The sequence below is a fragment of the Panicum virgatum genome, chromosome 8K, assembly GCF_016808335.1.
Source record: "Panicum virgatum strain AP13 chromosome 8K, P.virgatum_v5, whole genome shotgun sequence".
NCBI classification, from domain to species: domain Eukaryota; kingdom Viridiplantae; phylum Streptophyta; class Magnoliopsida; order Poales; family Poaceae; genus Panicum; species Panicum virgatum.
Genome location: NC_053143.1, coordinates 33,503,594 through 33,520,577, shown reverse-complemented (window position 1 = coordinate 33,520,577; position 16,984 = coordinate 33,503,594). Strand labels below are relative to the sequence as shown.

The 16,984-nt window shown below is 49.5% G+C and overlaps 2 protein-coding genes across 2 annotated transcripts; both read left to right on the top strand.

Moving 5' to 3' along the window:
* Window positions 1-4,212: 4,212 nt before the first annotated feature.
* LOC120646270 (leucine-rich repeat protein 1-like) lies at window positions 4,213-6,059 on the top strand. Its single transcript, XM_039922919.1, has 8 exons — window positions 4,213-4,321; window positions 4,414-4,546; window positions 4,774-4,845; window positions 4,937-5,080; window positions 5,177-5,320; window positions 5,434-5,514; window positions 5,634-5,686; window positions 5,796-6,059. The coding sequence occupies exons 1-8, from the start codon at window positions 4,243-4,245 to the stop codon at window positions 5,831-5,833; spliced, it is 744 nt and encodes a 247-aa protein (XP_039778853.1). The 5' UTR covers window positions 4,213-4,242; the 3' UTR covers window positions 5,834-6,059.
* A 2,926-nt stretch (window positions 6,060-8,985) lies between these two features.
* LOC120644449 (leucine-rich repeat protein 1-like) lies at window positions 8,986-16,057 on the top strand. Its single transcript, XM_039921076.1, has 8 exons — window positions 8,986-9,070; window positions 9,155-9,287; window positions 15,048-15,119; window positions 15,204-15,347; window positions 15,420-15,563; window positions 15,679-15,759; window positions 15,851-15,903; window positions 16,020-16,057. Exons 1-8 carry the CDS (start codon window positions 8,986-8,988, stop codon window positions 16,055-16,057), a joined length of 750 nt encoding a protein of 249 aa, XP_039777010.1.
* Window positions 16,058-16,984: the final 927 nt, after the last annotated feature.

Genomic DNA, 16,984 nt, shown 5'->3' with positions numbered 1-16,984 from the left:
CCAAGGGGATGCTAGGCTCGGTCAGGGGCGACGTCGGTGAGTACGCGGAAGACCGGTGGCGAGCTCGGCGGAGAAGGGCAAGGCGGCGGCGCGACGGCTCTGTTCTTGGTGAGGCGTGCGCGCGCGTCGGGCATGGCCACGGCACGGCGGAAGGTGGCTCGTGGAGAGGACAGGGCAACACGGCATGGCAAGACAGGGTCAGGGCAGGGCGGTGCGCGGACAAGCACATGCGTGCGGTGTGCGAGCAGGGTGTGTGTGTGCGTGTGGCCGAACGGGGTCAGCCTGAGTGCGTGCAAACGCGACGCGGCGCGACGTGGGCACGGCGGGGCAGCATGGCAGGGCGAAGCGGTGGCGCATCGCCAGGGCTGGGCTACGGCTCGGCTGGTCCGGGTGTGCACACGCGCGAGCTCCAGGCATGGCGGGACCGCGACGGTGGCAAGGTCAGGGCAAAGCGGCTGGGTAGCGGGGTTCGTGCGGGGCAATGGCGACGGGTTCCTACAGGCAAGGTTGGATAGGGAGTCCTAGGGCCGACCAACAGAAGGGTCCTTCGGCACGATAGCCGGACAGCAAAGCAAGGAGGTTGGATGGGCGGCGAAGGCGGCGGGCTCACTGGCGGGTCTGGGGACGAGGGTGCTCGGCGCCGTGGCGAGTCGGTGCAGGCGAGAGCGGGGCCATGCAGGACGCGCAGGTATGGCGAGGGAGTCGATTTGGGCGTAGGCATGACGAAGAGCTCCTGCGGCGGCGTCGGTGTTCCCCTTGGGAGGCGCTGGTCCTCCTTGTCCGGCTCGTCGACGGTGGTCGCGGACACCGGTGGCCTTCTCTTCTCCTCTTGGTGTGGCAGCGGTGGCATGCTGCCTCTCCTTCTTCCTCTCTTCTCCTCTTGCTTCTCTTCTTCTCCTCCCTTCCCTTTCCTCTTGGCCTTCTCCTTCTCTGCTCTGTTCTGGCGGCAGCGGTGGAAGGGGAAGAAATTCCCCATGGCTAGGGTTTGGCGCGGCCGATTGGGGGCTTTTATAGGTAGAGCGGCTAGGGTTGGAGGCTCCTGGGCAGCACGGACGCTGAGGATTGCCGGACTGGCTCGGGGTGCGAGGCAGGGACACGTGGCGGGCATCGGACAGCTCCGCACCGAGGGTTTTCGCGGACTCAGGCGCGCGGTGGCGGTCAAGGGCTTCTATCGTGGAGCGGGAGCGGTGGCGTGCCACGTGCGCAAATGCGCGGGCAGGTGAGGCAAGGAAAGGGGAAAAGGGGAAGAAGAACAGTGGCGGCTGACAGCTGGGGCTGAGCGGTCAGCGGCTCAGGGCAGAAGGAGGGGGAGTGTCGGTTTGGGCCGCGACGGTGCTATCGGGCCGGCGGAAAGGGGCGTCGAGCAGGCTGGGTTAGGGGGTGTGGAACAGGCCATGCCGGTGCGGGCACAGGCCAAAAGGCTGGTGCGGGCCGGAGGGGTTGGCAGGCCGGGGCTGGGTAGGTTTGGTTAGGGGGTTAGGTGGGTTAGAGCCCAAACTGGGTTAGAGGCTTGTTAGCTTTTGCATTTGATTTGAATGGTTGAATTCAAGTTAAATGCCACACAATTTCAAACAAAAATTATTCAAACAAATTTTGAAACAAGGTAGATCCAATAAACTCCAACTCCAAATATAGCACACTAGCATTAGGGTCCTTATATAATTAGGTTTTAATTCTAAGAATTCGAGAGAGATAGCATTTATTCTTATAATTTTCTAGCTAGAAACACAATCACACAAAAAGTTTTTGAAAACTCACATTTTTGGAGAATTTAACATTCCGTAAAAATTACGGGATGTTACAGTGACCTTTCATTATATAGTGTCAATATGGCTTGGAGTATCAGATATGCATGCTCAATGGGCCTACATGCCCAATATGGGTCTTGTGTACTCATACACAGCTATACATGCCTAATACAATGCATCACTTGTTGAAAAAAAAGAAATATTTATTAACTAACTCCAAATTATTTCATTTAAAAAGAACTCTTGTTATGCAAGCTAAGGACGCTATGTCTGCATTCAGCACGCCAACCACCACTAGATAAGGGTCACAGAGTCACAGTCTATGGTTTACTCTGAAAGTGAGTCTAGACTTGGACTTGTTTGGCACTTTGCCGCATTTCCTTTCAAAAGATGATAACAGACAACACTAGTAAATATACTAGCATAGTGGAACAAAGGAAAGCTTAACCACATCATGAAAATTCAACGCTCGAGGTCAAAAAAATCATTCCGAGGCCATATTGACCATTTTAGATCTACAAATAACCTTCCTTGATTGTTTTGATAACTTATTATAGTCAAGTAGTAATCAGTAAACTTCAGCAATGGCGGCTCCATGTGCAGCTGAAACAGCAGCTGTTCTTCAGCAATGTGGGTGCTGAGTTTTTCCATACTGAAACTGAAGGTGATATACTGTATGCGCAAAGGCTGGCATGGGAGGACCCGGAGCTGGGATCCAACTCTTTTCAATCCATTCACCTGATTTCATATTACCTGTAATGATGATAACTCTGTCATATGGAACTGCGATAAACAACTTATAAAGTTTATGAACCCAGAAATGCACTTTGGAAATTGATGGACTTTGACACACCCTCACAAGTTCAGGGACTGTCGTTGTACTTAAATTTTTCCTTTGGTATAGATTATATACCTGAATTTAAAATTATTAAATCTAACTTACAAAGTATGAAATATTAAACTTTCAAGACAAAGGATTTAACGCATCGATATTTACCTATTTATAATATGTATGTAAAAAATTCGAAGGGGGAGGGGGTGCGGTTGTTAAGGAGGTGCCATGCTTTGAACCAGGATTTTTTTTTGAGAAGGAAAATGTATTGATCTTAGCGCATTACACCGGCCCTTTCACAAACAGGACCCCAAAGAAAAGGAAAATTACAAAGAAGTCCAAAGCTCCTGTTCATCTTCCTCGAAGACTTCAGAGATCCGTTCGTCACCACCGCCGAAGCCGCTTCCCAATCGTCGTCGGGCACCAGAGCCAATCTCCACAAGGTGGAGGCCGCAGAGGAGGGCTTACTTCTAGGCGAATCAGCTGAGTACACTACCTTTCAGGCGCATCGGCCAACTCCCGTACCCACGACGCATCTTTCGATTCCACCGCCGGCAATCCGAGCAAAGCTCAGATTTTCACCAAAGATCATCTTTCTCGAGATTAATAGGGTCAACAACATCATCACCTGAAGAAGACGACGATGCGCCGGCCCTCGACTCCTGGACAGGTCTCCCTAGCCTCTCCGTTGACGTCGGAGTAGATCGCCATCGGAGAACGGAAGAGGCTGGGAGAAATTATTCCGTTGCGCCGCCGTCGCTTCCGCATCGCCAGCGTCGCCAGGAAAAGCAAGCCGCAGAGGAGTCACACTCCTCCAGCAAAACCTAACTCCACCGCTGAACATCGACGGCGAGCAAACCCTAGACCTAGGTGGACTCGAGTAAGACCCTACGAAGACAGGCGATCTGTTGAAGAGACGGACCCCCGCTCCTCGTCACCACCGGCAACGAGGCCGGAGGCGAGGGAACGGGGGCCGCAAACGGTGGAGGCGGCGGCGTCGCCCCTCGGCTCCTTTCTTTCGCGAGAGGAAAGAAGGAAAACTTCTATAATACTTATTTAAGCATTGCCTTTGAACCAGGATTGGGAATGAGTTTTAATGACTCTCGGAATTCAAAGCTCTAAGCGGTCCATCGCGAGAAGCTTGGCTCTATAACATATATATTGGATTCAAGAATCAAGTGTTAAAGTTTTAAAGTAAGTTTGAATATTGAAATAAAATGACATTTTGGTATGTATTAGGAGTATACAAGTATTTCTTCTGTACTACATCCCACCTTTGCTGTTCTTAAAAAACCATTATTTTCTTTGGCAAATTTGAATGATTTATACACCACGTGGGCTGTACCTATCACATAATAAGAAATTGACAACGGTAAGAATGTAAGCTTAAGTTGTACTTGGTCAGAAATAATAACAAATCTAATCTAGAACCTGGAAGCGCAGCAACTGACTCTGACCGGAAATTTTGGGGTCAAACATTTGCCCATCATACTTCAGAAGAATACAATATCAGCCATCAGGTCAATGACGGACAAAAACTAATCGGATCATACCAACAAAAATTCAACATCCATCCCTTTGTTTATTTCATACAACTTTGTATAAAAGCCTCCCTAATCCCATTCTACCATTTCAGTGTGCCCAAGATTTCAGGTTTGAGCGATGAGGTCCAAGTTTGTGGCAGCAGCAGTACTCACCAGCCTTCTTTCTCTTGCAATACTTGCAAGCTGCAGCACTGAAGGTATACCACACAGGCACATACCAAATTCTTGATCATCCCATGGACGTCATTTTCAAGTTGTCTTTTCCGAAACATGCTTTTGTGATTTGAAGGTGACATACTGTACAAGCAAAGGTTGGCATGGAAGGACCCATACAATGTGCTGCAGAGCTGGGATCCGACCCTTCCCAATCCCTGCACCTGGTTTCATGTTACTTGCAACATGAATAACTCCGTTATCCGGGTGTAGGATATTCTCTATATTTTCCCCTCTATGAGAATTGCATACTTTTGTAATTTTGTTATGGGGCCAAGTATAATCATTCTTAATTATACTTTTCAAGAATTAGAACCTCTGAATCATTGTCAGGTTGTATGTATGGAAGTAAACTAGTCTTTCATCTATTATTAAGTACTGAAGGTTAGTTTCTGAAAACATTGTTATATTGAAGTATCTGCTCCTTGATTTGTAGGGATTTGGGCAACGCACAAATCTCAGGGCCTCTGCTTCCAGATCTTGGAGGACTTGTGAACCTCCAGTACCTGTATGAATTGCATAAAAAGCAACAACTGCAATGATCAGTGATTACATTCAGAATGACATTTTTCTGAATCTTTACATGTCCATGTTTGCAGTGAGTTGTATGGCAATAGCCTGTTCGGTCCAATACCCGCAATACTAGGAAACCTGACTAATCTTATCAGCTTGGATCTTTGGGAAAATCTGCTTACCGGCCCAATACCAACTTCACTTGGCACCATCAGCTCGCTGCGATTTCTGTAAGGACTGTTTTTACAGGATTTTTCATATGCTTTTTATGAGGCTATGTTGAATTCTGACTACTTCTAAATTGCTAATGCACGGATGTTCTTAAGGAGGTTGTACCAGAACAACCTGACAGGGTCTATACCGCCATCATTGGGCAATCTGACGAGCCTTCAGGAACTGAAACTTCAAAAGAATGCATTCAACGGCTCTATTCCATCCTCTCTTGGCAACCTCAAAACATTGCGGTTCCTGTATGTCATAGTTCCTAAAGTCACAGACGATTTGTTGAAGAGTCTCAAATTACACACGAGTGATGCTTATTATTCTTTAGGGCAGTTTTGACTTTTGACTCTTCTTTACACAGGAAGTTGAACGAGAACATGCTGACTGGCACTGTTCCATTGGAAGTCCTCTCCCTTGCCATCGTTGGGAACTTGACAGAGCTGTGAGTAATAAAGCAATTTGAACACATAATTATCACTTTAACATGGGTACATTATATCATGGTATTATGTTCCAATTTCATCGACTTGCACTGACACAAGAACAATTACCTGCATTTAGAAATATTGCAAGGAACAACCTGGACGGCACAGTGAGATCATCAGAACTAAGAGGTACTGATGTGAATTGAAGATACAATAGGTTTAGCTTTGGTTTTCTTTTGTACATGATTATACAGTACAGAGTGATGCTTACAAGAACTACAAATTGGCATTGGCACAGTGACTGCGATTATCCAAGACGAGCTGAAGACCACATGATGTCCTGATGAGTCCCAGGATCAAGACTTTGTTCTGCTTCATGATAATGCCAGAAATTTATGAATAAATGCAATGGGATAAACAATTGTCTAGACTCTAGAGTTTAGACATCTTGTAGTAGAATTTGTGTACCAAATTAAGTTGAATTTGTGAGGACATGATTGAATGGATAATGCGACAGTTCTATTTTGCTGAAAAATAGAAAATGCCTTTTGTCCCAGATAAATTATTGTATTTTATTTGGATAAACCATGAGTTTTCTCCTGCGTTGTCCTCCCCTCCTGCATCCTCATGGCTGCCATCTGAATCTTGCATGGCCTGGTTCAACCAAAAGTTAGCTGGATCACAAAATAAGATAAGAACGAGCAAACATTGGGTGGGTGGGTGTGGGTGTTGGGGGGGGGGGGGGGAGGGGGATGACTGATGAGGACCATTCTGTGACTCTGGAGCATCTCCAGCCGTATGCTACAGTACTTGATCTGGACGCCCCGTTTTCCATCCAACGGCAAAGTCACCGAATCTGCGTCCACCTTCAAAATATGAATATGGGCACACATATTTCAGTGGTTTCTAGAATCTGATGAACTCATGTTATTTACATCATCACAAAGACACAAAACGCCTCTGAAGTCATATCCTCCATGTCGGAACAAGGTGAACAGCAATGCAACAGAGACCGTACAGGCGTCGCTTGCCAACACACACCTGCGACAAGACAGAGACTGTCGAGACCATGCTGTTAGGTTGATCTCCACCAAATTTGGCCCAACGGCCATGTCTGGGCCCTTGACTCGCGTCCTGATCGGAGACGCCCAGCCCAACACGGCTGGTGGGCCCCATTGCGCAACGCCATATAAAAGAGAAAGGTGGAGTTGGTGGGATAAGTGACGAGATTCACCATGCCGCCAGTTGCCCCACTATGACAACCCTAGTCCGATCTAGCGGGAGGCGCTGAAGCGATGGGACGCGCCACCAAGCCAGCGCCGCCACCATCTCCGACCTGCACTGCGACATCACCGTCCCCAACATTCACGCTGCTCTCACTGCACCACTGCCCTGGTGGAGTTCGGCCTCTGTGTTGGCAGCTGTCGTTCTTCTACCTCGATGGCGGCTACATGGCAGTCAGCAACTAATAGCAAGGTATTCCTCTCGGTAAAGTTCGTTCTCCACCAGATCTACTCCTAGGCGATACAAAGAAGTTCTAACACTTGCTTGCATCACTTCGCTTGTTGAAGTATAAGTGAATTGCCCTCTTCCCATCATCTTAAACTTTTGAGTTGAATTGGTTGCTGCAGGCAACTCAACATGATATCAGGGCAAGAGGTCTCAAGTTAGAATCCAGTGAGCGTGATTACATAAAATAATTACAACCAACTCCTAATTATCACATTTGAGGTATGGCGAAGCCTGCACGTGAGGGGGGAGTGTTGAAGTATAAGTTAATTTTCCATCAGCTTAAACTTTTGGGTTGAATTTGTTGTTGCATGCAACTCAATATCGCTAATCCCTACCGCTGTCACCTCTTTTGAAGTGACCACATTAACATTGCATATGTAGTTTCAGTTTTGCCCCTAAGATGATAATACCTCTTGACAGTCCAGGGTGGATCACAATAAAATCATAAGAGCTCTGTTACAATGATTGTGAAGTACTAATAGATACTTTCAAGTACTTTTGCCTTCAATTTTTTTTAGCCATTGATCTATAGAAGGTATTTACAAAAAAAATAATTTATTTTTTTTATTTTCGATAATGGAAATGAGTTCCAGCCACTACAAAATGTATATGGCCAAAAGATTATTACAAAACAAAGTCGTCCATTGGCTAAATGGGGGAACAAATAAAGGAAAAATGATCTAAACCAATTCTGAGGTTATGCTTCCACCCCCGATTGGTTATTTCCAAGGCGACGGTCTCCAAAGACTCACCCTTCGGAATAGCACCTTTGTCATATCTTCATGTTGTAGGTGCGCCCACAGGCGCAACCAGTAGGTCCCCCTGAAAACAGGCTGCATAAATGAAGAATACTTGGTTTTATTGAAAATAATATCATTACGACATCACCAAATAGCCCAACAAGCTGCCCTCACCAACATGACACGCCTCTCCTTGTCACCAAAATTTGAGAGCTAATTCCCTGGCATATGGGAAACCAATCTTGGCGGGGTAACCCTGTAGCTAAATAGATTAATTTAATTAGTATACGGTCCCACTGTTTCATCTCTAGCCTACCCCAACTTGCTTGGGAAAAAGGCTATATTGTTGTTGTACGGTCCCATTGTTTGGTACTTGGTCCCACATTTTTGTACCACCAGGTACTTTAGTTTAGGTACTTCTAGGTACTTCCTATCTTATCCATCGTACAATTCTATCAAATGGACGGTTGTTATTTTTTTAATCATCGTAAAAATTCTCAAATCATAATAGATTAATAAGAATGAACAATTAAAACTAATTCGTGGTGGGCACTGTAAAAGTGCTATTTATACATTCATCTTTGCTTACCGTTGAGAAAATAGCCAGAGATCTCCATTCATACATTCAGACTCCCATTCAGACTCTAAGGTTAGTTGAAAAGTATGTTCTGTAGAGTACTTGTTAGGATTGACAAATGATAACCAAGAGGTAATTCAGTCTACATGTATACATTTTTCATTGGAAATTTTTCTGGCATCTACAGGTATACATTTTTCAATGGAAATTTTTCTGGCATCCCAAAGTTGAGCGTTGTCACTCCCATAATTTCGTGTGAAACGCTGAATCGCCATGTCTCGTTTGAATCTAAGGTTAAAAATAATTGTATTTCATAACTTGGAATTCGCCCAACAAATTTTTTCTAGTGTACTGAAAACAAATCTCATTTTCCGTTACAATTACTACAATCCAGACACCATGTAGGCTATTGCTAATTGCTATCACACCATTGTAAGGAATTGAACATGGTTACAAGGTCTCAAAGTTTACTTGGTCAGAATAATACTAGATTAAATCTAGTGGAGGACTTGCTTGGTACATCATTCAGTCCAAGGAATAGACTAACCAGACTATACCAGGGAAGATTCAAAAACCACCCCATTATTTATTCAAGCAACTGCATATAAGAGGCCCCCCTCAACATTTCAGTGTGCCAAGAAGTTCTCAGGTTCGCATCAATGGTGGCTCAGTTTGCAGCAGCAGCAGCGGTCCTGATCAGTTTCCTCATTGCTCTTGCAACACATGCAAGCTGCAACTCTGAAGGTATACTGCATATGAAATTATCATTTTGCATGCATCGTTGTCAAGTTTAGTCTTTTTTCTGAAACATTCTGTTGAGACTTGAAGGTGACATACTGTACAAGCAAAGGCAGGAATGGAAGGACAGATACAATGTGCTGGAGAGCTGGGATCCAACCCTTGTCAACCCCTGCACCTGGTTTCATATCACCTGCAACAATGATAACTCTGTCATCCGTGTGTACGTCGCTCCCTTTCTCCCTTATCAATATTGCGAAGAACATTTAAGCTCTTTTACAATGATTGTAAAGAATCAAAGGGTACTTTCAGGTACTTATTCCCTTAAATTTTTTCTGGACGTTGATCTATAAAAATTAAATTAAATCAGTACTTGGTTTCCCCCTTTTTGTTACTTGGTCCCACATTTTGGAAGTACTAGGTAATTTGTTGGCACTCCCTCACACACACACAACACCCTCTTGCTTGTAGGTGGAGGAAGAATAAGGACTTAGGAAGAGCACACAAAGTGGAGCTGCTTAAGACTCTGAGCTGCAGCTGCTCTCCTCTTTATAGACACACCGGTCAAAGTGAGAATTTACAAGACATAGCTCTACAGTACAATGCAGCCATGACTATTACATGTACAGCCATCTACTGCTATCATGCTGCAACTTGCAGCGGCTACTATGCACAACAGTCATTTGCCGCCCAAGAGTAAATGGCAGGCTTAACTGAGTACAAGCTAGTGCTAGTGCTACTACTACTACTAGGTATGGAAAAAGCAAGCATGATCATGGGTAATTATCTATCAATTCTTCCCCTAATTGCACTGCTCTTGCTTGATCTCCTCAACTCCAAACTTGGTCCTCAACTCTGTGAGTCGAATGCGCCCAAGTGGTTTGGTGAGGATGTCCCCGAGCTGTCGAGCTGTCTCGACAAACTCGAGCCTGATCTGTCCACCATCGACGCAATCACGGATGAAGTGATACTTGGTGTCGATGTGCTTGCTCCGGTCGTGGTGGACGGGGTTCTTTGCTAAGGCGATGGCGGACTGGTTGTCCACCATCAGGACGGGTGCCCGAGCTTCTTCTCCGGTTAGCTCTGCCAGTAGCCGCCCCAGCCAAACTCCCTGGCAACATACCGTCGCCGCCGCAATGTACTCTGCCTCGTAAGTGCTCAGCGCAACGACCTTCTGTTTCATCGATTGCCAGGAGATCGGGCACGCTCCAAGGAAGAAGAGCACACCAGTCGTGCTCTTTCGTCCATCAACGTCGCCCGCCATGTCGCTGTCGCTGAACCCAATCAGCTCCAGCTCTCCTCTGCTCCTCCTTGGGTAGACGAGCCCGTAGTCGCGCGTCCCTACCACATAGTGGAGCAGATGCTTGACCGCGGCGAGGTGATCCTCCCGCGGCTCCGCCATGAATCTGCTCACGTACCCCACAGCGAACGCAATGTCCGGCCGCGTGTGCGTGAGGTAACGCAGTGCGCCGACGATGCTCCGGTAGCTCGTGGCGTCCACCAAGGGGGCAGTGCTGTCCTTTGACAGCTTCACCTTCTCCTCCATGGGCGTCTGGCACGCCCTGCACTCGCCCAATCCGCTCCACTCTAGCAGCTTCCTCGCGTAGGCGCTCTGGCGGAGCGTGATGGCATTCCCGGTCTACTCCACCTCAATGCCGAGGTAGTAGGCGAGCAGACCGAGGTTTGACATGCAGAACATCGACTTCATCTTCTCCTTGAATGCGCCGATGTCCTGCTGTTCAGCTCCGGTGACGATGAGGTCGTTGACGTACACGCCGACGATCACCAGGCCTCCCTTCGACAGTCGTGTGCAGAGGGCGTGCTCGGTGGCGCACTTGGTGAAGCCGAGCGACGCGAGGCTAGCGTCGAGCTTGATGTTCCACACGCGCGGTGCCTGACGCAGCCCATACAGGGCCTTGCGCAGGCGGAGCACCCTGTGCTTCTCGCCGGCGATGACAAATCACGGCGGCTGCTGCACGTACACCTCCTCGGCGAGCTCTCCGTTGAGGAATGCCGATTTCACATCTAGGTGATGGACCTTCCAGCACCTCACTGCCGCCAGCGCCAACAGCAAGCGCACGGACTCCATGTGCGTCACCGGCGCAAAGACTTCCTCGAAGTTGATGCCCTCGCGCTGCATGAATCCCTTGACGACGAGTCGTGCCTTATGCCGCACCACCTCGCCGCGCTCATTCCGCTTCACCTTGAACACCCACTTGAGCCCAATTGGCCGGCAACCGGCCGGCGGATCCACCAGCTCCCACGTGCAGTTCTCCTCCACCGCCGCCATCTCCTCCAGCATCGCCGCCCGCCAGCGTGCCTCCTGTTCTGCTGCGCAAAGTTTGGTGGCTCCTCTGCGTTGCCCAGATGCAGGTCGAGGTCGTCCAGCTCATGGGCCGCCTGCCCGGGCGGACTCCCCATGCCAACGATGTCATCCACCAGACCGAATCGGAGTGGCTCGTCGGAGTAATCGGCGTCGATGTTCGGGGAGGCGCTCGGCGGAGGCGTGATGAAGCGAATCGACAAAACAGTGCTCGTTGCGGCGGAGATCGGAGTCCCCTGCCTCGCTCTCAAGGGTGTCACCTGCGCCTCACTCGAGGGTGTCACCTGCGCCACTCTCGAGGGTGCCCCCTGTGTCGCACTCAAGGGTGCCCCCTGTGCCGCTCTCGAGGGTGTCCCCTGCGACTCACTCGAGGGTGCCCCCTGTGTCGCACTCGAGGGTGTCCCCTGCGGCTCGCTCGAGGGTGCCCCCTGTGTCGCACTCGAGGGTGTCCTCTGCGACTCGCTCGAGGGTGTTGCTTCCCCGTCGTCGTGTGCCAGCTCCCCCGCACCGGATACACAATGTACTCGACGGTGAAAGAGCTGCTCAGGCCACCTGGTGTCGCTTCCCCATCGTCGGAATCCCAGCCCCATCACGCCGCCTCGTTGAAGACGAGGTCGCGGGACACGACCACCTTGCTGCTGGCCGGGTCGTAGAGCCGATAAGCCTTGCTCCCGCGCTCGTACCCTAGGAAAACCATGGGAGTGCTCCTGTCTTCCAGCTTGGCGAGGTTGGGCTTCGTCTTCGTCACGTGCCCGACGCAGCCGAATGTCTTGAGGAAGGACACATCTGGCTTCCTCCCGTGCCAAGCCTCGAATGGTGTCGTGCCCTTTAGGGTCTTGGTGGGCGCGCGGTTCAAGATGCTCACCACCTCGCCCCAGAATGCCACCGGCATCTTCTTGGCCTTTAGCATGCTCCTAATCATGCCGACCAATGTCTGATTCCTCCTCTCCACGACGCCATTCAGCTGCGGCGAGTACGGCGCCGTGAGGTGGAGTTCAATGCCCTATCCCGCGTAGTAGAGGCCAAACTCGACCGAGGTGAACTCGACGCCGCGATCCGTCCACAGCACGCGTAGCTTCTTCCCCGTCTCCGTCTCCACCTGCGCCTGGAACTCCTTGATCATCGCTGGCGCCTCGTCCTTACTCGACAGCAGGTGCAGCCACATGTAGCGGCTGCAGTCGTCCACTAGGAGCAGGAAATAGCGCCGTCCGCCGTGCGTTGCCGGTGTGATTGGCCCGCAGAGGTAGCCGTGGACGAGCTCGAGGGTGTCTCCAGCATAGTAGCTCGCCTTCTTGGGGAATGGCAGCCTCCTCTGCTTCCCGGCAAGGCAGCTGTCGCACAGCTCGCCGGCATGCTCGATCAGTGGCAGCCCTCGCACCATGCCTTGCCGCGCCATCCTGGCCAGAGCATCGAAGCTCAAATGGCCGAAGCGCGCGTGCCAGCGCCACGCCACATCGTCGCACCTTGCCGCCAAGCACACCGGGCGCGCAATGAGTAGCGCCAAGGTGTAGAGGCGATTCCTGCCGCGCTCGACCTTGGCGAGCAGCTTCCGCTCGCGGTCTCTGATCTGGAGCACACCGCCATCGATCAGCACCTGGCAGCCTCACTCGTTGAGCTGGCCAATACTGATGATGTTGCTCCGGAGCTTGGGGATGTAGTACACATCCGTCAGCGCCTTGTGCTCGCCATTCTTGCACTAGAACACGACCGTGCCGTGCCGCTGGATGTCGACGCCGGAGTTGTCCCCGAACTTCACGGTGCCGACGACTCCAGTGTCGAGCTCGGAGAAGGCCGCGCGGTTCCCAGTCATGTGGTTGCTCGCGCCGGTGTCGAGGTACCACAGCTCCTCTGCCTCATCCTCTGCTCGCCTGAGGTTGACCCGTGCGCGCGGTTCATCGAGCTCGACGCGTCCGCCGCGGTCCTCTGCCTCGGTGTTAATGGCCCAGACCTGCGCCATGAGCAGCACAGGCTCTTCCTCGTCATCCTGGGCGAGGTGCGCCCGCTCCTGGCGCCGCGGCTCCTTGCAGTTGCGGGCCCAGTGCCAGATCTTGCCGCAATTGCGGCAACAATCCTTGTCGGCGGCACGATCTCCGCCGTCCTTGCCGGCGCCCTCCGCCTTCCGCCGTGGCTTGCCACGCCAACTGCCGTGAGCGCCGCCACCGCCGCCGCTGCGTGAAATAGAGGAGCCCTCCCCCTGCTTCCTCTCGCACAGGCGCGCTGCCCACTGCTCCTCTGTGAGCAGTAGCTGGCCGTCGGTAGTCGTGCGGGCAGGGGCCTCCGCGCGGTCCTCGACCGCCTTGAGCCGCCCGGTGACGTCCTCGATCGAGAGCGTGCTCATGTCGAGCAGCGTCTCGATTGAGAGCGCAATCTGCGCGAACCAGGGTGGCACGACCCGCAGGTACTTGGCCACCGCATCCTCCTCTCCGATGTCGATGCCAACATGCGCTAGCTGGCTTACCAGTGAGGTGAGCCGCAGCGCGAAGTCCTCGATGGCCTCTCCATCACGGAACGCGATCGCCTCGTACTCCTGCCTGAGCTGCTGCGCCTTCGCCTTGCGCACGCGGTCGCCGCCCAGCCGCATCATCTCCAGGCTTTCCCACGCCTCCTTGACGGAGTCCTTGGCGCCGAGCGGGACGACGTACTCTGCCGGCACGGACTTGAGGATGGCCTCCATGGCCGACTAGTCGTCTTCTTCGTCAGCGGTGCCCAACGGTCACCGCCGCCCACAGGCGCCTCGCCTTGAGCATCACCTTCATCAGCACCACCCACTCGGCGTAGTTCGTGCGAGTGAGCATGGGGTACTGCGCGCCGCCGACGTCCCGCACCGTCTTCTTCACGACGTACGCCGTCTGGCGCCCACGGCCACGCTCCTGAGAACGCCCGCGCCCATGCTCACAATCCAGGGAAGCCATGACCACCAAGCTCGAACACTCAAGTTCTGATACCACTTGTTGGCACTCACTCACACACACAACACCCTCTTGCTTGCAGGTGGAGGAAGAAGATGAGAGCAAGAAGAAGGACTCAGGAAGAGCACACGAAGTGGAGCTGCTTAAGATTCTGAGCTGCAGCTGCTCTCCTCTTTATAGACACACCGGTCAAAGTGAGAATTTACAAGGCATGGCTCTACAATACAATGCAGCCATGACTATTACATGTACAGCCATCTACTGGTATCATGCTGCAACTTGCAGCGGCTACTATGCACAACAGTCATTTGCCGGCTAAGAGTAAATGACAGGCTTGACTGAGTACAAGCTAGTGCTACTACTACTAGGCATAGAAAAAGCAAGCATGAGCATGGGTAATTATCTATGATAATTTACCCTAGGTACTTCTGGATACTTCCTACCTTCACCACCGTGGGATTTTATCAAATGGATGGCTCCTATTTTTTCAATTATTGCAAAATTTGTCTTAGTATAGGGCAATGAATTAGATATTCTGCACTTCTGTTCAAGATCTGGATAATATCAGTTTTCTTCTTGGAAAGTATCAGTCATTTCATCCCAGTCGTGCATGCTCTTATGGAATCTGTACGACTGCTTTTGTTCAAGAAATCAGAACTTCTTATGATTCATCAACAGTATCTGATGGTGTAAATTTATCTGGAAACAACGTTTATAGTGAAGTGCAAGTGCCTCTTCTTGCTTTTTGCAGGGATTTGGGGAACGCAGACATCTCAGGGCCTCTAATTCCAGATCTGGGAGGACTGAAGAACCTCCAGTACCTGTAAGAATTGAATAACTTGTTGCAGCCACTACATTTGGGACACTCGGAACGGTTTTCTGAAATTTGGTTTACCGATTTTTGCAGCGAGTTGTATGGCAACAGCCTGAACGGTAGAATACCAGCAACATTGGGTAACCTGACTAAACTAGTCGGCTTGGATCTTTATGAAAACCAGCTTAGTGGACGGATACCTGCTACAATTGGCGCCATCAGCACCCTGCGATATCTGTATGCAAATTTTACAATAATATCGTACGCCTATCTATTTGCTGACCTGCTAATTGCGCTAATGTTCTGCAGGAGGTTGTATGAGAATAAGCTGACCGGGGCTATACCAACGTCTTTGGGCAATCTAATTAACCTTCAGGAACTGAAACTTCAGAAGAATGCGCTCAGTGGCTCTATTCCGTCCTCCCTTGGCAACATCAAAACATTGCAGTTCCTGTATGTCATACTCCCCAAATTCACAGATAATTTTCTGGGTAGTCAAAAAAATGCATGTGAGTGTGGTTTAAAATTCTCAGAGGCTGATTTTGACTTCTGACTCTTCTTTGCACAGGAAGTTGAACCAGAACATGCTGTCCGGTAAAGTTCCATTGGAAATCCTCTCTGTTATCATTTCTGGGAATTTGACCGAGCTGTGAGTAATACAGTAACATTAATACATCTTCATAACTTCTACTAGCTATGTTATATTCAGTGAGCTCATTCAAAAACTCGTCTTCATTCAGAAATATTGCAAAGAACCACTTGGCTGGCACAGTCAGATCATCAGGATTCAGAGGTACTAATGTGAATGTAAACTGCAGATTTGATAAATTTACCATTTGGTTTTCCTTTGTACACGCATATGGAATATATAGTGATGCTTACAAGAATTACACACTGACATTATGACAGTGACGGCGGTTATCCAGGACAAGCTGAAGACTGCTTGATGAGTGTCCATGGATCATGACATTGTTTTTCATCATGCATACATTGGAAATAAACAAATAAATCCAGTTACTTGGATTGATCAAGATATCTTGTAGTACGATTCAAAATATCTTGTAGTAGGATTCTTCTGCTGTACTTGTCAGGGATTTCATCCCTTTGTGCTTCAGTGGTCAGGTCCTGAAACTAATGTAGCTTTTAATAGCTCTCTTTTTTAACTGTTATTTACCAATCCCATTCAGGTCCAAGGTGGGATTTGGGATTAAGATACGCAGATCTTCTGCGTGTTCTAAAAAAATGAGATGAGATGGGAAATCTCTAGTTTTCTAAACGAAAGTGATCTTTCTGGAAAAAGAAAAGAGACAACTTTTGTCCTAATGCAAGATAAAAGGATACTTTACCTTGCTATATGGGAGGGACATTTTGTCGTAGGCTCGTAGCCAAGAATTCGGCTGGGCCAGGTAAACATCAGACATCGTCCAACATTAAGAGATATGTATGTGCAATGCCTTGTTTAGAGAGAACAGATATAACTGGTCACAATGAAAATAAGCAAACAAATTTCTGAAAACTATATAAGTCAAAATTATAAGAGAACCGCACTTCTTTTCTATTATGCTAGAAATAGAATGGTTTATGAGAGAAACATTTGGCAAGGTATTTCCTAACTGTGCATCTTGTTGAGGAAAGCCGGAAAGAATTCCAATCAGCTCAATCCTAACTGTGCACATAGGCTGTCCAGGCATACGCCAACCCACAAACAACTAAGTTCAACAGAAAGCTAAAGAGATCAGCACGCTGGCCGCACCAACAACGCTGACGCTTAGACCGTCCACAGCGGCCGGAGCATCCGGTGGAGCAAAATGCTCCTTCCCCTTCTCGTTCCCCGTGCCTCCACTGTCTGCAGTGCCAAACAGTGTATCTACAGT

Bases quoted from the DNA above. Each gene is read 5' to 3' on its own strand.
- LOC120646270 (XM_039922919.1), top strand. From the start codon at position 4,243: ATGAGGTCCAAGTTTGTGGCAGCAGCAGTACTCACCAGCCTTCTTTCT. The intron at 4,846-4,936 runs GTATGAATTGCA...CCATGTTTGCAG, and splicing joins CTTGTGAACCTCCAGTACCT to TGAGTTGTATGGCAATAGCC. The intron at 5,081-5,176 runs GTAAGGACTGTT...GATGTTCTTAAG, and splicing joins ATCAGCTCGCTGCGATTTCT to GAGGTTGTACCAGAACAACC.
- LOC120644449 (XM_039921076.1), top strand. From the start codon at position 8,986: ATGGTGGCTCAGTTTGCAGCAGCAGCAGCGGTCCTGATCAGTTTCCTC. The intron at 9,071-9,154 runs GTATACTGCATA...TGAGACTTGAAG, and splicing joins TGCAAGCTGCAACTCTGAAG to GTGACATACTGTACAAGCAA. The intron at 15,564-15,678 runs GTATGTCATACT...TTCTTTGCACAG, and splicing joins ATCAAAACATTGCAGTTCCT to GAAGTTGAACCAGAACATGC.